Source organism: Mus caroli, chromosome 14 (assembly GCF_900094665.2).
Source record: "Mus caroli chromosome 14, CAROLI_EIJ_v1.1, whole genome shotgun sequence".
Lineage (NCBI taxonomy): Eukaryota > Metazoa > Chordata > Mammalia > Rodentia > Muridae > Mus > Mus caroli.
The window spans coordinates 19,643,702-19,666,883 of NC_034583.1; the positions used below are offsets into that span (position 1 = coordinate 19,643,702).

The 23,182-nt window shown below is 43.8% G+C and overlaps 1 protein-coding gene across 5 annotated transcripts in view; it reads left to right on the top strand.

Moving 5' to 3' along the window:
• Positions 1 to 23,182, top strand: part of Arhgef3 (Rho guanine nucleotide exchange factor 3) — a 289,545-nt gene that overhangs the window by 191,449 nt on the left and 74,914 nt on the right. The window contains exon 1 of one of the 5 annotated variants that reach the window (XM_021181456.2): positions 22,403 to 22,594. The exons of the other annotated variants lie outside the window; for them this stretch is intronic. Within the exon in view, the coding sequence (XP_021037115.1) occupies positions 22,565 to 22,594 (30 nt within the window). The 5' untranslated portion in view covers positions 22,403 to 22,564. Of the gene's footprint in view, positions 1 to 22,402; positions 22,595 to 23,182 lie in introns of those variants that run through there. 5 annotated transcript variants of the gene reach the window in all.

The following is a 23,182-nucleotide window of genomic DNA, read 5'->3' on the forward strand; positions in this document are numbered from 1 at the left end:
AAAAAAAAAAAAAAAAGAAAAGAGAGAGAGAGAGAGAGAGCACGACTTTAGCTAGGGAGGGAGGGGGGACGAGGGAAAGGGGAAAGGATAAATGCACTAAGGCTTGTCAAAGCCACAGGGAAACATTGTTCTATGTTTCCTTAATATATATATATATTTATATTTATATAATATATTACATATAATATATATATATATATATTGTGTTGTGTGCATGTGTGTGTGTGTGTACTTTTAAAAGTTGCACTACCTGAAGCATTGATGTACTCTCTAAGACCTATATAGAATATCTAACAAAATCCCCAGTGCCATGCATGGGAAACCTCCCTTTGAGTTGTTGGTCTGAGGTATCCCAGACTCCCCCAAAATAATATAGGCTGCTGCTGTTGCCTTTGGTTATGTCTCAGGACATGCATCAAACTTAAAAGCATTGTTACATAACAGGTGTGAGATAAAATACGCTTAGACAGTCTATGACTGTTGACATGGATTGTCCAGCATAGGCATGCCTATTATGACATGGATTGTCCAGCACAGGCATGCCTGTTATGACAGAAAGTAAATGTAGCCCAGGCTGCCCTGATACCACTCAGAGCACTCCTCCTGCCTCAGCTTCATAAGTACTGAGATTCCAGGTATGTACATTTTGGGGCTTCTTTTTGCATGATGGAAATATTCTTGTATTAGTGTCGATAGATGTACAACATATCCACATCACCATGGAACTGCATCTTTTAGAATGAGGTGTCATCTGCCATTTTAAATGATTTTTATGTCATGGATATTTTATAAGTAATGATAAGTGGACTTCTAAGATGTGTACCTAACCTTTATAGGACAGTAGTATGTGCCACTGGGATTGAGGTAAGGGCTTATTAGCTGCATTGAAAATGTCTTATTTCTTTGTTATTTTTAAAACCTTACTAGAAACAAATTTAACACAATGTTGAGTTATTATTTCTGTATAGTAAGCATGGTGTGTGTGCATTACATTGCCTATAGCATTTTTCTAGGATGTCTTAAGTTTCTTAGGGGGGAAAAACTATAGCAAATGCAAGAGGCCTAGGGGTAGCCAGGAGGATGGGGTATGGGTAAAGATGGCAGAAGTGACGGGGCTGTGGACAAGTTTGAAAAGGGACATCTAGGCTGGGAGGTAGCAAGCACTCCTTTGGGTCTCATCTCCAGCACAGCTGGGGTTGGGGTTGGGATTTAGAGAGAGTTTTCATTGAGTTCAGAGCTTAGCCTGCCTTCTCAGGACTATGGACTTCAGGGCTCTCATCTGTGTGGTCTCCCCACAGGGTCTCCCCACATGGTCTCCCATTCAGAGTCATCATTATACTACTGATTTAGTACCAGTGCCCTGGGTCACCCTTTCTCAATGACTGCATCCCCAGGCCTGAGCCTGGACACAGCACCTGCCAGGTGCTGGAGAGCCCCTGACTGCCACACTCAGCCAAAACTGCTAGAGCTTAAGTCCAGAAAAAAACTAAAAACAAGCAACCAAAACCAAAACCAAAAAAACCAGAAATGAATCATTACTTTTTCTGAGAATATGGTGACTGGTTACCATGGAAGTGGGGAGAAGACCTTGGCCCTTTTACAAATGCTGATTATTCTTAGGTGCTTCTGTTGGGAAAGGAGATTCCTACCTCTAACCAGCAGGGCGTGAGTATAAATAGCCTGCAAAAACTACATCCTTCCTCTCTAGCGCTCTGGTCCAGGGGGCCTACAAATTAGTCAAGTCCGACGCTTTGTCTGCTTTTGTAAATAAAGTTTTATTGGAACACAATTTTGTTATTGGCAGTGTGTCAATAGAGTTGAATAATTACAATTACTACGTGGTCTGTAAGTCCAAATGATGATTGTGTGCCTTTGATAGAAAAATCTGTTAGCCCTAGGCTCCAGATGTCCATGAAGGTGTTTCAGAGTCACAGAAGTCCCTCCTAACTTCCTGTTTTAGGTGAAGATGACACTGAAGTGCAGAGAGAGAGGTAGCAAGTCTGGTTCACTGACATGATCACAGGAGGGTTTAGAACAGGAGGCCTTGACTATGCTGCTGGTGTTAGCTCATTTTTAAAACTATGCTCTTGAGAAGAATACATGAGATAACGTAGATATTTCATCAATCAACATGCATTGCCTCCTGAGAGAATCTATCTTATTTCCCGAAGGGGAAATTATAGCCATAGGGCTGGAAGCATGGACAGAGCTTCCAGTGTCCAGCTGTGGGCTTGGAATAACCTGGCTCAGTGTAGGCCCTGTGTCTGTCATGCACTGGACAGGCAAGAACCAGGAACCAGGGGACTAGCACAGGCGGCGTGAGAAGGGCCCATGAAGCCTACCAGATGCACACTTGCCTAGAGTCCAGACAACTCTCCCCATAGACTTCACACTTACTGTTACAGCTGTGACCTCACAGGTCCTAAACATGGCAATCGTATCACATTAAAGTCATACACTCAGGGAGCTCTTTAACCTGCCTTGTAGCATGATAAAATACGAACAAGCAAGCAAGTAAATATAGATAGATAGATAGATAGATAGATAGATAGATAGATAGATAGATAGATAGATAGATAGATAGATTTGGGGACTGGAAAGATGGCTCACTGGGTAATGTATTTGTAGTGTAAGCATGAAGAACTGAGTGTGAGTCCCAAGCTCCCTTGTAAAACGCTGCTTCTGGCAGCTTACAGCTCTAATCCTAGTGTGGTGTGTGTGCTATGGACCTTTCATTGAAGAAACCCTGTCTCAAAATAAACTGTAGGTCAGTGGAGTAAGACACTGATGTGGATCGCTGGCTCCCACATGCACATGCATGGTTGAGCTCAACGCTGAACACAGACATGCTTTTTTTTTTTTTTTTTTTGGCTCAGTCCCCATGTGCACTCTGTCCCTCTCACTCCAGACAAGCCACCAGAGTAACCAGATTCAGTTCTCACATAGGATGCTGGAGTTCTTAGGCAGTTGCTCACTCTGGATATCTTTTGCTACTATTTTATTGTTTCTTCATTGTTAACTTGGAACAAGATTGTATCATGGTAGGATAGCCAGTTCTGTTTGGAAATAGAATTTCAATTCTGTCACTGTCAACAGACCACTTAGCCCTCCACTTAGCACAAGCCTTAGCTTCTGCTTCGTAGTATGGAATGTCCATGTTCATGGTGGTTGTAAGTATAACCCATGTGTGGAGAAAGGAAAGAAAGGGACCTTGTATATGTAACAGTGTCACACTTTGCATGGACTTTGCCTGCCGAGTATCTGAAAGATCTGACAATTAGGTTGTGTTGTTAAAGATAAGTCTTTACTCAGATGTCTTGGGCAGTTCTTACTAGTGCCTGATACTGAGTATAATAGCCCTGCCCAGGGCTCTCCTGTACTCTCCATACAGATGGGAAAAGCATTCTGCCAAAGACAGAAACCAAAAAGTGGCAAAGCTGGTATTTAAACCTGAGCCTTCCAATCTGTGTCTTTAACTTGTAAATGCTCTGCCTTCCCTTAAAATGGAGTAGGACTGGAGTTGCTCTTTGTCTTGTTTTTGTTTTTGTTTTTTTGTTTTTTTGTTTTTTGTTTTTTGTTTTTGGTTTTTGGTTTTTGGTTTTTTCGAGACAGGGTTTCTCTGTGTAGCCCTGGCTGTCCTGGAACTCGCTCTGTAGACCAGGCTGGCCTCGAACTCAGAAATCCACCTGCCTCTGCCTCTGCCTCTGCCTCCCAAGTGCTGGGATTAAAGGCGTGTGCCACCAAGCCCAGCTGAGTTGCTCTTTGTCAATGTTTTAATCTGGACAGAACAGGACTCAGTCTAGGGCAATGGGTGGGTCCTTTGCCTGGTGGTTACTATGAAGGCTTTTTGGGTGGCAGAGTTTGTTTTGTTTGTTTGCTTTCTTGTTTGTTTGTTTTTTTTTTCAAATTTGATTTTATCGTTTTTATGTTAAGAAAATTTATCAGTGTTTTTTGTTTGGTGTTCTGGACTTTAAGCCATAGTTAAAAGTTTCTGTTAACAGGGGAGTTTTCTCAGTCTTCTTCTAGTACATTGTGGTTTTGGTTTTACATTTAGGTCTTTGATCCATTTGATGATTAACCTGCAGATAGTATAAAATACAGAACCCCTTTCCCCCATGTGGTGTGTGTGTGTGTGTGTGTGTGTGTGTGTGTGTGTGTGTGTGTGTGTGTGTTTGAACTTCCAGTGCCTGGGATATGATGGAGCCTCGGTGATAAGAGTACTTCTGAAACATATATGTGGCCCTGGATTTGATTCCAAGTGTACCACTACCTCGAGCCTCCCAGTTTACCTTTAAAAATACTTCAAAATAAATTTCCCTGTACATGTGTTTGAAGGATGTATGAAGAATATTTGAGATAAAAATCTTCATCTAAAGAAATAAGGAAGTTGGAAACTTCTTACAGTCCTATAAGAAGACTTTTAGCCCAAGGCTGTGACAGGGGCTTCTCTATCCACAGAGCTGGCAAAACTGAAGAGGGAGCTTCAAGCTCTTTATGGTCACAGTATCTAAAAGCCACCAAAGCAGGCCTAGAGTTTCCTCTTTTGGTTCTCCTTGATCCTAGGAAGAAGTAACTCCTCACTCTTCTGAGTTTATTTTGCTCTCCCCCGCCCCCCGCAAAAGTATAACTTTATCAATAAATTATCTTACTTGTCTAATCATATTGAGTTGTTTATAATTTTGCAAAGGGACACGAGATGTAGATGTATAATACAAGCCCTAAATAATGCAAGATATTATATTACATAGCAGTGATTCTTTTTTATGTTTTTTAACCTAAAACTTCCAGTTGCAAGTGTTAGAATCACAACTCAAGTTCCTTGAAGCAAAGAAGTCAATTTATTCTTATGTGATAGGAGAACATGTGGGGTATCAGCTTCAGGCATGGCTGGATGCAGTTGCTCATTTTTCCTGAGAATCTCTTTCTTTATTTTTCAGCATTTGTTTTCTTTGTTGGTTTCATTCTCATATATACCTCCCCCCATCCTGGTAGGAAGATGGTCCCTGGCACTGTGATTTCTTTACTTTGGAGGATTTTCTTGTCCAGCTTATAAAAATAAAAATAAAAATCCCAAGCCTAGTTTCTGTGACTCTTTCCAGAATTACTCCTTATGACTGGAAGGATGTGGCTGCTGATTGCATAGGCCTGAAATACATGCACCTTCCAATGGGATGCAAAGGGACCTCAGCCCCTGAGAGTTTAGGGGTTTAGGAATTTGAGAGGAATCAGGAGGAGCCAAGGTCCCACAATGCATGAGTTGCTCAACATTCCTAACCATTTCTAGCTGCTCAGTTGCTCAGAGAGGAAAGGTAAGAATAGAGCAGCTAGACTGTTGGGCCTGTTGAAGGCAAGGTTTACAGAGGCAGGCCTGTCCCATGATTGCCCAGGACTTCTGTCAGCTCGCATCAGCTCCCTACTCCACAGCACTGCACAACAGAACTAACCAGCAATGTGATGCCACCACCTGTTTCTGATGAGGACTTTCAGAGATTCTTATGGAATTTGTCAGAAAAGGTCCTGTCCTGTGATCAGAATCTCATACCATATTCAGGCAGCAAGAGTCATGAAGAGGTACGGTCTTTTCTTTTTGACCACCAACAGCAGGTTGGGAAAAGAACAAGGTCTTAAAGAAGGTGCAGATCTGAAGCTGGTGTCTTTTTTATGTGGCATGTTGTGCCTCCCTTTACACACATAACTTCTCATGACTTTTCTGTAGTTGGTGAGAGGCACGGCTTGTAGTACAGGAGGCCTGGTAAGCTAAATGTCAGGCTGCTCTCTTAGCTGTGCCAGGAGTCAATGCAAATATTGATAGCCTGGAGGCATGTTCTACCTGTGTCTTCCAGGCACCTGTCTTCTTCTGCAGTTTCCAAAGCAGCCATACGAAGAAGCAACCATGGCCGTGTTCCTCATTCTTTCCCACAGGCGAATATTTGGAAAGATAGGAAATAACTCGCTGTGTAAGAGTAAAGACTGAGTTCAGAATCTCCCAGCACCCATGTAAAGGCAGATGTGGTACCATGCGCTTGTAATCCCAGCACACCTGTGGGGAGGTGGGTGTGGACAGAGGCCACCCCCTAGAAGCTTTACCTTGTCTCAATAAAAGGGGGAAGATAAGGACCAATGGCCAAAATTGTCTTCTGACCTCAACCTACCTGTGCTTGTGGTACCCATGCTCCTGTATGCAAACACACACACACATACACACACACAAATATATCTTCGGGGTTGGGGATTTAGCTCAGTGGTAGAACCACATGGGCCATCAGCTCTGAACTTGATTCCTTGTCCATAGTCTTCAAGAAGAGGTATCACATACCTGGGTACCACTGGTTCAAAGGCCAGGCTGTTAAGCACATCTCTTGACTTCACAGCAATTGTAGAGTAATTGTAGAGGGAGCCATTAGGTAGGAAAGTGGTCATCACGGGGAATGAAGATGGGATCTACTTCATGTGCTCAGCTTGGCTGGAGAGATGGCTTATAAGCTAGAGGCGTTCCCACCCACCCCTCTTGCCCCCCCACCCCAAGGACCTAAGTTCGATCCCTGGGACCCAGGCGGTACAAGGAGAAAACCCATTCACACATTTATGTTTAATTATTCTCTGACATACGTGTGTGCCTGCATGCATGAATGTTCGTATTTGTCCCCATAGATCAATAAATACAGAAAAGGAAGGGGAAAATATGAAAATAAGGAATGAGAGAACTTTTTATTTAGGTGCTCGGCTCAATGCTGTCCCTTGAAAGTGGTTCAGACACACTGCGATGTGATACTAGTGATGTGACCACTCCCCTTACTCTAGTCCTATCTGTTATTTCCTATAGAAATAACAATGCCCCTCTCCCCTTTAAAATAATAAGAGCACCATATTCGTTTTTTATATTTAGGTTTATTTTATGAACATGCATGTTTTGTCTACATGTATGTATAATATTCATCATATGTGTACCCAATGCCTTTGGAGGTCAGAAGACCCTCCAGGGCTGGAGTAATGGGTGTTGGTGAGCTACCATGTGAGTGCTGGGAATCAAACCTGGGTCTTCTGCAAGAATGCCAGAGCTCTTAACCACCGAGCCATCTCTTCCATGTCCTACCTTCTGTCTCCACTGCCATTGTCATTTAATGGTTAAACATCCTTTCTCTGCAGCCATTTGCAGACACCTTGTAATTTCCTCTCTTCCCAGTGCCTGAAATTGTCTGTTTGAACTTGAATCATTTAAAGCTCTCCCTGTTCCACAAACTTTCATTTTATCTCCCCCTTTGATGTCCCTAAGCTGTTAAAACCAGTCCCCTTTTGCAGCAATCTCCGACTCCCTGAGGAGTCCAAGGCTGGGGCGCCAGCACTAACTCACTCTTCTATCTTCTGGTCCATTTTCTGGATCTTTCCATTTTCACTTTTGATCTTTCCCCACTATCTTTATTTTTATTTTGTTTAACTAAAAGAATCTGAAGTGCTTTCTCCCAAATATTCTCCCTTCCTCTCCTCATGGTTAAGATAACATATTTGTGACAGGTTATGGCAAACACTTCATAGAATCATAAATGGAAGGCTGGGATGTAGCTCTGTTTGTAGCATGCCAGCCTAGCATGTGGAAAGTAACGGGCTCAATCCTCAGTTCTGTTTTTCCTGGTCTACATATTCCCCTCTACAAAGATTGAGAGTGACCTGGGCTATATGAGACTCTGTCTTTAAAAAACAAATTGCCTTCTACAGGTGATAATGGCCTGAGGGTAGTGCTGAAGCTTTGTCATAAAAAAGTTGATTGCTAGCCAAGTAGAGTGGCACATGCCTTAAACCCCAGCAGTTGGGAGGCAGAGGCAGGTGGATGTGTGAGTTCCAGGTCAGCCAGGGCTACCTAGTAAAATATTGCTCAAACAAAACAAAATAAACCAAGCCAAACCAAAGTTGATTATATTAGCTTTGGTTCTGGCAAAAACATTTCTTCCTTTTGTTTCAGCACATTTCAAAGACACAGAAGCATGAGAGGGAGGAGGAGGGGGAAAGAGAAGGGCGGATGGGGGTGGGTGGAGGAAAGTGTGGAATTAGAGAAATGGTTTACAGGGTCTATGAAGACAATGCTACCAAAATGGCTGCTTTCCCCCATCAGTTGCGTAATCTTTGGTTCAGTTTCCGTTCTTCCTCTTTTGTTAGTATTTTTGTTAGTATTTTTGTTGTTGTTGTTTGGTTCAGATCTTGTTAGTCTTTTCCTCTTTCTCCCCCTCTTCCTCCTCTCCCTCCTTTTCTTCCTCTTCCTCCCCCTCCCTTTGTCTTCTCCTTTTCCAAGGGATATCTCTGGAATTCATTTACAGAAAGAAGAAAACGTGGGCTTGTATCAGCTCTGCAATCAGGATCACCTCCCATCTCCTGAGCACTTGAGTTCCTCAGGTACGCACGCCTCTCTAGGGAAGGTGCAGAGAGGCAGAGGCCTGGGGAGTAGAAAGCAGAGCTGTGGAGCAGGTTGGAATAAACAGCAACTGGGACAAAAATAGAGTACACTAGACTGGACCACAACCATGCCACCCACAGGTGACCCAGGAGGAAGCTTCACAGTACTCAGTCTCAGTCATAGAGCCAACCACCATGGGTGCTTGGAGCTCTCCTCTTTTTCTCCCCATCGTGGAATGAGACACCATCACATGCTGTAACATTACACCATGGGATAACTCCAAGTCCCTGAGCAAAGATGGTAGATTCCTAGCACAGGCCATTGGAAAGATATTTGGGGGAGGAGAAGGGCGATGTTTCTTCATTTGGTTTTAGCAGATTCCAAAGACAAAGAAGATGAGAGGGAGGAGGAGGAAGAAGGAAAAGGAGGAATGGAGGAGGAGGAGGGCGAGAAAGGTGAGGAACTGGAGAAATGAGTGGTTTACAGGGCTCATGAAGACATCGCTACCAAAATGGCTGCTTCCTCCCAGTTACCATCCTTCCTGCCTTGTTAGTATTTTTGTTGTTGTTTCAGTGTCTTACTGTGGATTCCAGCCTGGCTTCAATTCAACCTCCTGCTTACCAGTATGGGCCACCACACCTAGCTCCCTTTGCATTTTGAATTATAAAACAACACACCCACACATCTATAGTTGGACGATGTTTCTTCTCACATGCAGCAATCCCCTGTAAAGTCTTATACATTCATGTGTGTCCTTGGGCACACTCTCCTTTTTTGGTTTATATTAAACCTTTGCATTTCCCCATATCACTTGGCGTCATAAGTGCCCTTGTTAATGGTCTCACAGCATTCACCCAGTGGATGTCCTGTCATTTAAGTAAATGGCCCCATCACCTTCCAGTGGGATTTCAGGGCCATTGTCACAGGACTCTGAAGCCATCCCAACCTGGATTTCCTGTTCTGCCTCTTCCTAGCTATATAATCTTGGAGACTTGCTTTCTTCATCCCTGCCTTGGGAACAATAATACTTTCCTCAAAGTGTTATTTAGAGGAAAATAATGGATAGAAACATTTGATACAGTTCTTGAAGTATAGTGTATGTCCTGTACTTAAAGCCAGTCTGTTATTTTGAATTTAGATCATGGTGTGCTGATAATCTTTTCATCCTTTAGACTAGTTTTTGTGATAAATTCACAACTGTAACTCAGGGTCAAGATATGTGTGTACTTAAATTGAAGTAGATTGATGCCTCTTGACGTCACAGCAGTTTCCACTGCCTGTTTTTCACGATTGTAAGTGTACTGCCTTCACAGTAGCCTCACCAGGTCTGGCCAGAAGTTGTCATTTTCTAAGTTGGGTAATTTAGTGCATTAAATATGACCCTGTGATCTGCTCTCGTTAGAATAGTAGTGAGAATAGTGTGATTAGCAGCCTACTCGTCCACCAACCAGCTGCCATCATCACGGGCCTCCTCCCACACTTTGCTTTGAGAAATTTCAGAGTAAACCCTTGTGGCATGCCACTTCCTTCACTGGGCTACATGGTATACACCCCAACCTCATGAGGGCCTTTTATATCCTCACACAAGCTATCCTGCCTGATCATACGGACCAAGAGGAAAGTCCTCCTTCATATGACTTCATTCACTGTCCCCACAGTTGCCGTAGGGCTTCGTATTAAGCAGTATGAAGGAACGAATCTGAGAGGTTGGGTCCCACCAGAGCCCGGCCATTTCTTTATGTTGCTATCCTTAAAATCTTTTCCATCCTTGCTCACCACAAGTTTTCTGGGTTAGCTGGATTGTCTTATAGAATGGGTTCTGTGTTGGGCTTGGGGTTTTCTCATAGGCAGATTGAACATTTTTCTTCAGGCCCCATTTCTTTTAAAATAGTAAGTATCTCTGGAGTGACTTCCTCATTTTAGCATGAAGTGTTTGGAGGGGCGGTCCTTCTTCTTAGTAGACCCTCAAGGAGTCTTAGATTCCAACATGACTGCTGTTCCTAGCAGTAAGAAAATGGCAGGATGGTTATTGTCTGTTAAATGCAGGGTTAAAGAATGGTATTGGTCTACAAGTGATCTGACTATAATCAGTCCTTGATGCAGAAGTCCCTTTCATGGGCTAGTTCCCTGAGAACACTTTCTAAAGATTCAAGTGGAGAAGCGATCTGAAAGGTTGCATGGCTGCAGGATCGTCACAATCATTATAGTGACACACCATTGTGTGTTGGTTAAGCTTGGTGAGAGTAGACTTTGGGAGGAAACCCCCCACCCCATGACCAAAACAAATTCTCCTTTCCTGAAGTATGCTGGCCCCCTAATTGTAACAAGGAGAAAGGAAAAGAACAAGCAGCTAAGAGCATGAAGTTGTTGTGTCCTTGACAACAGCTAGAAGGCAAACCACGTCCAGTGTGGGTTACTATTGCTTATCTCATAATATAAAAGGCCCGCGGTGGGGGTGGGAAGCTGGAAGCTCATCCAGGGAGAGGACCCTCTAGCTGGGATGCTAGCTGTCTTCCCCAGGGGCGGCGTCCCCACTCTGTTTCTAAAGTTGTACACTTTGAGCACCAGATTGCATGAGCATCACCTTGCCGGCGTCTAGCTGCTGCTCCTTGCTACCTTATACTCACTATTTAATCGTCTATTTTTGCTTGCTATGAACTCAGTAAACTGCTCATTCAAAACTGAAACACCTCTGTCATAGATCACTCTCTGGCCTCCTACAGAACCAGGGTGACAAATGACTTTGAGAGATGCCACCTGGCAGAATATGATTAGTTAAGTGGTAGCAGTGAGCTTTGTTAGGATTCAAACAAGGGCACCATGTCCTTGGGCACAGCTGATCTGAAGAGACTTCTTAGAAGAAAAACTTAGTCTGAGATTTGACCAGTGTGTACTTTTTTTTTAATTAGGTATTAATTTCATTTACATTTCCAATGCTATCCCAAAAGTCCCCCACACCCCTCCCCCACCCACTCCCACTTCTTGGCCCTGGTGTTCCCCTGTACTGAGGCATATAAAGTTTGCACGACCAATGGGCCTCTCTTTCCACTGATGGCCAACTAGGCCATCTTCTGATACATATGCAGCTAGAGACACGAGCTGGGGGTGGGGGTACTGGTTAGTTCATATTGTTGTTCCACCTATAGTGTTGCAGATCCCCCCAGCTCCTTGGGTACTTTCTCTAGCTCCTCCATTGGGGGCCCTGTGATCCATCCAATAGCTTACTGTGAGCATCCACTTCTGTGTTTGCTAGGCCCCAGCATAGCCTCACACGAGACAGCTATATCAGTGTCCTTTCAGCAAAATCTTGCTAGTGTATGCAATGGTGTCAGCATTTGGAGGCTGATTATGGGATGGATACCCCGGTATGGCAGTCTCTAGTTGGTCCATCCTTTCGTCTCAGCTCCAAACTTTGTCTCTGTAACTCCTTCCATGGGTGTTTTGTTCCCAATTCTAAGAAGGGGCAAAGTATCCACACTTTGGTCTTCGTTCTTCTTGAATTTCATGTGTTTCGCATATTGTATCTTATATTTTGGGTGTTCTAAGTTTCTGGGCTAATATCCACTTATGAGTGAGTACATATCGTGTGAGTTCTTTTGTGATTGGGTTACCTCACTCAGGATGATGCCCTCCAGGTCCATCCATTTGCCTAGGAACAGTGTGTACTTTTAAAACACAGAGAAGCCTGACAAATGGGCTTTCCTGGGTCTGAGTTCAAAGGTATATGAACAGTTTTTGTTTGTTTTCCCCCTTCTGGCTCTAATATCCTTTCACATGATGAGTTTAGGTTCTAGAACTAAGCTGTGTCCCTTCCTAACCCAGGAACTCTTAAAACATCAGCCAGTGAGTCCTAGTTATGTTGACATCCCCTTGGATGTGTCTTCTGAGACCTCCTTCTGTTGTTCTTACATTCAAGAGATAATTATTGAACATCTCTTCGGTGGTGATGTTTTTTGTGGTCTGGACCATGTGGCTCATTCAGCAGCCTGAGTTTATGGTACTCATCAGCTGGGGGTCAGAAGTCCTGGGTTAGTCTTAGGTCCTGCTTTCAAAATAGAAGTTTGGGAAGAATTGTTCTTGGTCATTGTGGCCTCTGTTTCCCCGTGGAGGCTGGCTGGCAAGGCTGAGGGTGTTGCTCTTCCCTGAGAAGAAAAGATTTAAACAGACAGGGATTTTGTCTTCCTCTGTCTCTCATCAGACCCCTCTCTCCTTGCTTGTCTTTAAATTCAACTTTATTGGCACACATTGAGTGCTTTCTGTATGCAATACTCATATGTTCAAAGATTCAGAAGTGTGTGTGTGTGTGTGTGTGTGTGTGTGTGTATGCGCACGCGTGGTGTTATCTCTCTGTTTTCTTTCTTGTGGAAACACTTTATCCTTTGAGCTCTAAGGACTAAGCTAGAAACTCATAAAACAATATTTGTCATGACCCTGGGCTCAGGTACTGATGAAAACAAGAATTCTTCAGCTGCCACAGCTCACCTTTGTTCAGACGCCAAGCGTGTGGGTCACAGGAGAGGGGGAGCTTTACCTGTGGTTATCCCACTAGAAGAGAGACGCTGTTCACAGACAAGAGAATGGGTCTGAAGGCAGAAAATGCCTTGTGGCAGAGTAGGTGGCTGAGGACAAAAGAAATAGCTAACATTCTTGGCATATCCATAGAGCTTCAGCCGCAGCCCAGCATCTGCCAATTATACTCAGGTCTGTTTTCCTTTGAATTCAGTTCTCGAAGCAACTCGTGAGTGCTTGTTGTATGTGATATTGATCATCCCTAGAGGAAAGAGTATGCTTCCTTCCCATTATCTTCCCCTTCTCCCTACCCCAGAGCATGCCAAATAAGCTCCAAGATAAGTATGACCACTTTGGCTGCTTTGCACACAACTTCACAACAAACCCCTCAAGCCACTTCATGACTCCCTTAACTAGTTCTCTCTCTGTCTCTCTCCCTCCTTCCTTTCTCCCCTCCCTTCCATCTCCCTGTCATATAAACCCAACAGAATTTTAGACTTCTCAATGGGATGATGGAATGAACTGAGATCCTACTGTGTCTACTTGCTAATGAATGCGTTCAGCTCTCTCCCCCTTCCTCGTGATCTTCATTCCTCCTTTTGTTCTTACCTCCTGGATATAAAATGTGATTAATGGTCCACAAGACTTGGATTGAAAAACTCTAATCCAGTACATTCTGTTTGATCACAACAGGGCCCAGGAAATTAAAACGATTTGTCCATAGCTGCCAGTGTCTGGGGGTAAATGGGGATTTTGTGGTCCTTTCTATAAAGCTAGTAGTAGAAGTAGGCACACCTGCCTTCTGGCTACAAGAATAAGACCATCAGCATTGGAGACAGAGTTCTGGTATGCTACTTAATTGTTCTGCGGCTTTGAATGAGTTCAACTTTTCTGGCCTCTGTACTTCTGTCTATAAGATAGGGCTAGCATTAGGTGTGGTGTGCATATCTGTAATTTCAGCACCAAGGAGGCTGAGGCAGAAAGAAGGTTTGCAAGTTTGAGACCAGCTACATAGGACAGTTTAGATCTCAAAAGAACAAGGTAGGCTTTGCTTATCCTAGGTCTGGCATAGAACAAATGGCATCTACCATTATTACCTGGAATATGTGAACGCTGTAAATCACGATGGTGACTTTTCTTCTATACACAGTTAACTCAAACCTGGTGTATTCCTCCTTCTTTATGAACAAGAGTTCAGTATGAAACTGTGGAGTTAGGAGTTGGGTCAGACATGCTCTTAGCAGTGCCTATGTGTCACAGTTTCAGTGTCTGATAGCTTTTGGTTCCCAGCTCTGATGGAACTTTTTTCTCTTCTCTGGGTGTTCCCTTTCTGTCCTATGCTAGTCGAATAAGCCCACTGCTGTTTATGGAATTAACCCTGTGTGTCAGCTCCTCAACCCAGTCCCTCTCTAATTTTTACCTCCACTCTTTGAAGTCAGGGTAATTATATTCTAATCACAGCAGGGGAAACTGAGGCTCCCACTGGCTGATTAACTAGCTTGATGGATGGATATATTTTTGTGATGGGTTGTAGAAGGCATCTGTGTGCTCAGGATGAGGCGTGGTACAGACTGACCCTGGCCTTTCTGTCCAACTGATGAGGATTTGTATGTCCATCTAATCCTGAGACTGACCAGCCAGAGAACTAGTGAACAGAGAACTGGGACCAACCAAAGTCAGCATGGGAATATAGAATTAATATTTGAGCCTTGGGATCCCAACTCTTGTCTGATGCCATTTCAATCATTTTGCACAGCTCTTTGATCTTGGAATCTCTACTTGTAGCATCAAGTTGCCCTGCAACTTATTGATGTTCCCTCCATAGTTGGAACTTCTAGCTTTGGTGGATAAAGTACTTGAATTTGAACCCTGTCCCTTCCACTTTCCAACTATGTGACTTTGCACAAGTTGCTTGAATTGTCTCTGCCTTCTCAACACTAGATGCTCCTGAAATTGACATGAGGGCTATGCGAAGTACTAGATACAAAATGGAAGACCAGCACCTGACACAGACCCCTCCCTGGTCAGGTGTTGGCACCCACCATTGTGTTCCTTTGCCAACCTTGAGCAAGAGAGAATGACATGCCTCTGGAGAGCTACAGTCTATAGGGGAAAAATGTTAAAATGTTAGGATTTATTGAGAAATCCTAGTTTAATTTGTTTATAGAGACTATTTAGAAGTGTGATTGGAGGATAGCTCTGTTTGTAAAGGTTTTGCTTCACAGGTATGCCAACCTGAGTTCAGTTCCCAGTATTAAAAGGCTGGGTATAGTAGTGCGTGCTTCTAATCCAAGGGCCATGGGAGGCAGAGATTGGAGGATCCCCAAGCTTTCCAACCATCTAGCCTAACCTAATAGGCAGGCTCCAAGCAGGTGACAGACCCTGTTTCAAAAAACAGAGGGTGTCCTCTGGTCTCCACGTGTTCATGCGCACGTGTATACGCAGCTGTACACACATAAGCCTAAGTATATAACACCAGTGTCGGAGTTTTGGGCCGGAAGTGTAGTTCTGGGTTACACCAGAGCCTGTAGTACCTGGCCTCATAGCCAGGACATGTGTTCCATGCATCAGAGAGCTAACCAGGGTCCTTCACGCCCTTAAAAGCAGAAAGTAAGTTATGACTGGAGAAAAACTTGTGAGGCAATAGGTCCACTGAAGGAACAGGGAGCTAGCTGTCACAGCTGAATCAGGCCTGAAGGAAGAAGACAGGGAGGGAGCCAATGCTGTTGCACAGATAACGCTGACACTGTGCAGCCAAGGACTTATTTTTAAGTGACAGTGGTCTATTTTAGGCCAGCTTTACCCCACTCATAGTGTCTGTCTCCATTTTTCACCATCGTTTTCCATTTTTCTCCCTGCAGATCTTCTCTCTGTTTGAACCTCTTGTTTAAGTAGCTATGTGCTATGACAGGCCTTGATATCTGTGTGCTGGTTGGTTTTGTGTCAACTTGACCCAAGCTAGAGTCATTAGGAAAAGCGAACTTCAGTTGAGAAAATGTCTCCTCCCACCAGATTGGCTTGTAGGCAATTATGTAGGGCATTTTCTTGATTAATGAGATGTGGGAGATCCCAGCCCACTGTGGGCAGTCCCATCCCTGAGTAGACTGTGTGAGAAAGCAGGCTGAGCAAGCCAGCAAACAGTGTTCTCCCATGGCCTCTGCTTCTGTTCCTGCCTCCAGGTTTCTGCCCTGGCTTCTCTTCATGATGGACTGTAAGCTATATGAAATAAGCCCTTTCCTCCATAAATTGCTTTTGGTCATGGTATTCATCACTCCAACAGACAGCAAACTAGGACAATCTGTATATACATTTCCCGACTACAAGAATGCTGCACTTCATTTTCTGATGAACTCTTATGAAATATTGCTATATTGAACTAAGCCAAACGATGGACTGCCTATGTCAAATGTGCTGCTTCTAGGCAAAGGTACTGCCATCAGTGGTTGACAGTGACATTGTTACCTGAAGACTTCCTGAAGTAAAAGTGGAGTAGAGATAATTCCCCATATATACTTTCACCTTGGTGGTTTTATTTACACAATTGTAAACATTTCTCTCTAAATCTCTTTACCATAACATTCAAGAAGCTACACCTTGGGGGGGGGGTGACTTACCCAAGGTCACCTAGCAAATTGAATAGTAGAGCCAGGACTTAGCTCTGTATGTTAGTTAGCTTTTCACGGCTATAACCAAGAGAGTCAAGAGAGCAACAGGCAGGGAGGCTTTATTTCAGCTCCTGGTTTCAGAGGGTTCAGTCCATTTTGGTGGGGAGGGTATGGTGGTTCCCCATAGTGGGAACAGGGGAACTGGGAGTTCCCACACCCCTCCAACTTTCTCCTCTCTCTCCTTTGATTCTGCCTGGGCCCCTAGCCCATCAGATGGCAGATGATGCTACCTTCTTTCTTCATAGGATGCCTCCCTTCAGCTAATCCTCTCTGGAAGTAACTTCATCCAACTCTTAGGTAATTCTTTTTTTTTTTTTTTTTTTTTTTTTTTTTTTTTTTTTTTTTTTTGAGACAGGGTTTCTCTGTATAGTCCTGGCTGTCCTGGAACTCATTTTGTAGACCAGGCTGGCCTCGAACTCAAAAATCTGCCTGCCTCTGCCTCCCGAGTGCTGGGATTAAAGGCGTGTGCCACCACGCCTGACTGGTAATTCTTAATCTAGTCAGATGGCAATGATGATTGGCTGGCATAGGCTCTTTGTCTTCCAGTTTGTGTCAGTCCCATTTACTATGCTGCTGTCTCCATTGTCCAATGTTCAAGTAGGCATTTGAGATTATGAAGCTAAAGAATGAATCCCTTCAAAAGAAGGAAGGATGGACACATGCCTAAGCCTATCCTTCCCCTTCTAATTCATTGAGAAAATGGAGTGGGATGTATTGTTGACCATTCTGACTGTGTGTCTAGGATATGGATATATATGTAGCATCTCATCAAGTCATTCATGTGTTTTTGTTTTGTTTTGTTTTTATCTTATTAAAACCTTGAAACTGGGGCCAGCAAGAAGGTTCAGTGGGTAAAGGCACCTGCTACCAAGCCAGGTGGTCTGATTTTATCCTCAGCACTAAGATGGTAGAAGGAAAGAACTGACTCGTATTAGTTCCTTTACATACACTAGTGTTATGTGCGCACACATGCATGCATGAGTTTGCACATGCACGTGCGCATACACACACACACACACACACACATACTCACACAAAAAAAGATAAAATAAAGGCTTATTCCAATTTTACAGACGATCAGACTCTAGTTTGACATTCTGGATTAAACTGTCCAAAGTCCTATAGACGTCAAGTTAAAGACTCAGTGTTTGAGCCCAGGCTTCTCATCTGTGGGCTTGTATGCTTCTTTTGCTTGTACTAGGAACTGAAGGGACGTGTGTTGAAAATTCTACAAAGAAAGTTTTGATATAGGCCTTGGCAAGTATCTCTGTATTAAAGCACTCACCTAGCTCTGGATTTTATCCTCAGCACTGCAAAGAGGGAGGGGGTGGGGTTCAGGTGGGAGCAAATGTTGCTATGGAGCCAAGGTAGAAGGAAAGCACTTTAGTCTTCACAATGTACCGTCACCAAGCAAACCTCTTTATAATCCTCCTGCAGACTCTGGAGCAGACTCCATGTTCTTACTTTGTGACTTTGTAATTTAACCTTCTCTGTTAAATATTCCTTCAGGATGTAAGGCTGGAGTTAAGGAAGGAAACCTCAGTTGCTCCTGTTGCTGGCTGGTATGGATGCCTGACGTCCTCGGGCCGGGTAGAAGGAGCAAGTTAGCTCCTTTCCACTCATGGAGAAGAGGCGAAGTTCAGGAACGATGCCAAATGGGTGGAGATGAGAGAGGGAGGAAAGGGATGTGGTGTTTGGACCTCATGATTCAGGAAACGTGATGGCACCTCCTTTCGGGCTGGCATGAGGCAGGCATTTAGGAAAGAATATGAGCTATTGTTGTGCGCTTTTTTTCCCTAATGGGTGGGTTGTTTTTATAAAGTTTTATGATCAGGAAACTGATGTAGAATGCTGATCCCTTTGGGTTTTTTTCTTTCTTTCTTTCTTTTTTTTGTCTGCCAGCATCATTTTTTTACATTTATTTTTGAATTTTGATGACAGGCATTTCCTTTGAAACTTTTAAGGGTAAAGCATAACAAGACACTCCAAACTGCTTCCTTAGAGCAGAAACCAAACGCGAAGCTGTAGTTTCTGATCTTTTTGATAACCCCACAAGACAAATCTCTCCCCAGCAAGGGGAGGTTAGTTCTTTCAGTCACTGAGGTGGCCGAACAAACGTGATCCCCTTTTAAAACATCCTAGAAAATGTGCCGAACATGTGGAAAACCTCTAGTGTCCATTAAAGCGAGGCCTGTTGTGGCAATGAAAATACAGATGGAATTGCCCTCTTCCTACTAACCACAAAAACCTGGCTCCTCTGCTGTTCTTTCTCCTGGAAGATGATTTCATCCTCAAGTGCATGGTCCTATCTGTTGTGCATTGTTGGAAGGCACTAAGCCAGCGTTTGGGCATCTGGCTGCCAACTTTGGAGATGTTAAAAGCCTGTTTGGTTGCTGCAGGGCATTAATTCATAGCCTACATTGTAAAAGTCGTGTCTTACTGCATTTTCCTGGCACCAGAGAAATCCCTGTACCTACTATTGCATTTGGGTTTTCTGAGCCTGCAGGCAGCTCGGGGTTATTAAAGTTCAGAAAGGAGGCCACATGATGTTGGCTCTACCATCTCAATTCTCTTACCTCTTTTCCTTCCTCTCTCCCACTCACTGACGGATGACTTTGGCAGTGTCTGTGCCAGAAGCTCTCAGGCACCTCTCATGAAAGTCTAAGAGGGAGATCATGGCCCTCCTCGGGTGGAACAGAGTGCTCATGGAGTTTGTGTGGCTGTGACCAAATACCTGACAGGACTGCTTCAAAAGAGGAAAGGGTTCTGTTCGTCTGCACCAAGAAGACAGGGGAATCGCACAGTTCACATCTGGGAAGCAGAGAAAGGAGGATGCTGACCTGAGATGCTACATTCCAAGGATGGGTCTTCTTTGGAAACGCAGTCACAAACACAATCAAAGCCTGCTCTTACCAGTAGTCTTCCAGATGATTCTAATCTAGTCAAGCTGCCAGTGAAGGTTCACCATCCCAAGCGGCTAACAGGGAAGTGTTGATCCCCTTCCGTTGGCTTCCTGGGATGAAAAAGTTGAGTCTAGGGATAGGTATATATATCAATATCTGATTTATCTATAGTCTCAGATTCTCAGAAGGCTGAGGCAGGAAGACTGTTTGAACTTAGAAACTCAAGAGCAGGCTGGGCAGCATAAATAAGACAATGTCTCAATAAAATAAAATAAAATAAAATAAAATAAAATAAAATAAAATAAAATAAAAGAGTCTGCACATTCTCCTCATCTTGGACACTTCAGATTAGAGCTATGTGCTATCTTAAACATCACAAAAAAATCCTTCTCCTCAGCCTTTCAGGTCCTATCTCAAGAGAGCAAAGATTCAATATAATCTAAGTTTCAAGGTTGCTTCCATGAATTTTGGACCATCGAGAAGCTAAGGGTCAGTATCTATTTTTAAAAAGTTCTGATGGCCCATCTGATGACTTCCTGGTCTGCAACCCTCTGCTCTGGTGAGTGGGGGCAGTACATGACCTTCCACACCTAACGGAGGAGCTATTGACAGTGGTGGCTGCTAGGAGAGGGGGAGTCTGTCTTCATTAGGGATGTGATCCCTGGTAGCTGGGCTATTCTTAGGTGGATGTCCCAGGCCCATGTGTACATGGGCAACCCTGACTGCACACTAACATATTTGAAAAAGAATGAGAGCACATGAAGTTGGGAGAAGAACATGGGGTAGGATCTAGAAGGAGTTAGAGAAGAGTGGGAGATCATCAAAATTATTACTTACATGTATTGCATTCTCAATAAATAAGAAATACTAGTAAAAAAGTCATGACGTGGGGGAGGGGCATGAGGGTAGAGGAAATCTAGAAGGAGTTAGGGTAGGGGAAGGGATGAATATGATCAAATTATATGTATATAATATACATAATTATATATATTATACACAATTATATATATTATATATATGTATGTATGAAGTTCTCGAAGAATATATATATATATTTTTAATTTAAGATAGTGTCTCACTTCATACCTCTGGCTAGCCTAGGACTCACTATCTAGACCAGGCTAGCCTTAAACTCATTGAGCTCCACCAGCCGCTGACTCCTGAGTGCTGGTTTTAAAAGCACATGTCACCGTGCCTAGCCATAAAAAAATACTATTTTAAGAAGAAATTAGAGGCTAGTGAGATGGCTCCACAGTTAAGAATTTGGACTGTTCTTTCAGCACCTGCTTCAGGGGGTTCACAGTGCCTCTGGCTGCCTCATTTACCCACAGCACATAGATATACATAACTAAAAATAATATTTTTTTAAAAGAAACTATTTTGGGGAAGGGAACCTCTAGATTTACCTCTTTCATGATATCTCTGATCAGCCCTATTTTAATTTCATTGTTAGATATGTGCCAGTATGGTAGAAAGAACTAGAACTGACATGAGTAGCCATGTGGGAAAATCCATGACCCCTTCTCCAGCCCCACCCTGGGCCTGACTGGGGTCAAGCCATGGAGATAGAGGGTCTGTTGACAGGGGAATATTGGGGTAAGCAAGGTACTCAGTGGGACGGAGAGACAAAGTGAGGGTCATCCTAGCCTGTGGGGGTCACAGAGAGCCTTGGGTGAGAGTTACCGGGCAAACCCACCAAAGTGGAAGAAGCAGATGGTAATGTCATCACCGGTGAGCACAAAGTCATGGCTGCTGCTTTCCTGCTCAGCCTTTTGCTGCCAAGACTTTTAGTTTGGTCAGGACTGTGGACACGTGAGAACCGTGTTTGCTGAGGTTGGGCCTGGATGTCAGCTGGGGAAAAAAAAAAAATCAAATAAATCAGGAACTCTCTGGCTGGGGATGTGGCTCAGCTGTCAGATTGCTTGCCTAACATGCAGGAAGCTGTGGGTTCTTTCTGCAGCACAGCATAAACTGGATGTTGTGGGGTATGCTTATTATCCCAGAATTTAGGAGGCACAAGCAGGAGGAGCAAGAGTTCAAGGTCGTCTTTGAATACATAAGGAATTTTAAGGTGGTCCAGGCTTTATGATACAATATAATATAATTAATATAATGTAATACAATAAGATACAATAAAAGAATAAAACCCAGACGCTTCCTTGGCGTGGCTCCCACTTAGCCAAAGTGCTCAGTTAACCTACCCCCCCTGTACCCTCTCCAAAGCTCTTACCATGCCCAAAGCACCTAGGACACTTCAACCTATGTCCTCTGCAGCTCTGATGCTCCGAAGCACACCATCCAACATCTGCTCCCAGCAGATGAGCACACACTTGCCAGGAGACCCTGAACCTGCCCCTTCTGGTTAGACTAGTTCTATAATTAAGGTCTTCTACCGAACACCCGACACACACCCGAGCCCCGGGTCTTTTTGCAGGTAAACATTTCAAGCCAACAGCCTTCCTTTCATTCTCTACAGCTAATTTTTTAAAAACCTTAAATGTAGTTGTGCCTCTGGGCTACAAAGATAAGTGTGTTTTTATTTGGAGCCCTGGATACCAGATTGTAAATCCAATGCCGTGTGCTGGAACATGTCTCCTAGTGGGTGGCTTTGCTGGGAGCTGAGCTGAAGTGTGAATTTGAACATTTTCCGTTGCTTCCCTTATGCACCCATATGTAGATAGCGTGTTGCCTGGCATACTCTACATCCCCAGTGAATGATGATTTGCATGAACCAATTAATAGATTTTTTCCCCATCCTGGATTTTGATGCTATAATATTGGGCCACGCATCCTCAGATACTTGTGACCAAAGGTCTGTGGTTGTACCATTGCTGATGGTAAGGGAGAGGGGCTGGTGGGAAGGTTGTACCATTGCTGATGGTAAGGGAGAGGGGCTGGTGGGAAGCCTCTGTTCTAATTCATAATAGTATCAGTCAAATATAGCCTTTGACCGTGTTGACCAAAAGTACAAATATCTGGGCCCCTCTGCCAAAAATCCCAGTTCACTGAACCCAAAAATGGGGCCCAGGTCATGAGATGAGTAAGCTTCTTATTTAATTCTACTTCAAGCAACGTAAGAAAACGTTTTCCTGACTGCTCAGATGTCAAATGCCCAATGCAGGCCCAATGATGTGAGTACTTTTATTAATCATTATTCACATATCATTATATTCACTTTCTTTTCAATGTGTATGTCTGTCTGGTGTGTGTGTACTCATGTGTAGCCACATACATGTGCATGGGGAGGCCAGAGGTTGGTGTCAGCTGTCTAACCTTGATCATTCTTCACTTTATTTCCCGAAGCAGGTTCTCTCATTTTGCTTGCCAGCTTGTCCTGGGATCCTTTGCCTGTGCCTAAGCACTGGGATTACAGATGGCTGCCATGCTCACTTAGGCTTTTATGTGGATGCTAAGGATCCAGTCCTCGTGCTTATATGGCAGGCATTTTAACTACTCAGCCACCTCCCCAGCCCCAGCCCTGGCCCTGGCCCCAACCCCGGCCCCAGCAGCCCTCATGCTTCTCTGGAACCGCAGTGTGTCTTACAAGGAATCACATTATGTACTTCTGTAAGATATTTTTCTTCCTTAAGAGCACATAAAATAGTAGCAGAGTCATAGTCTGCGGCATCTGAAGGGTGATGGGTGTGACAGGTTGATTATTGCATTTGTAGTAGAAGAAAAATCAACTCCACCATTGAAGGCTGGATTTTAATGTTTTG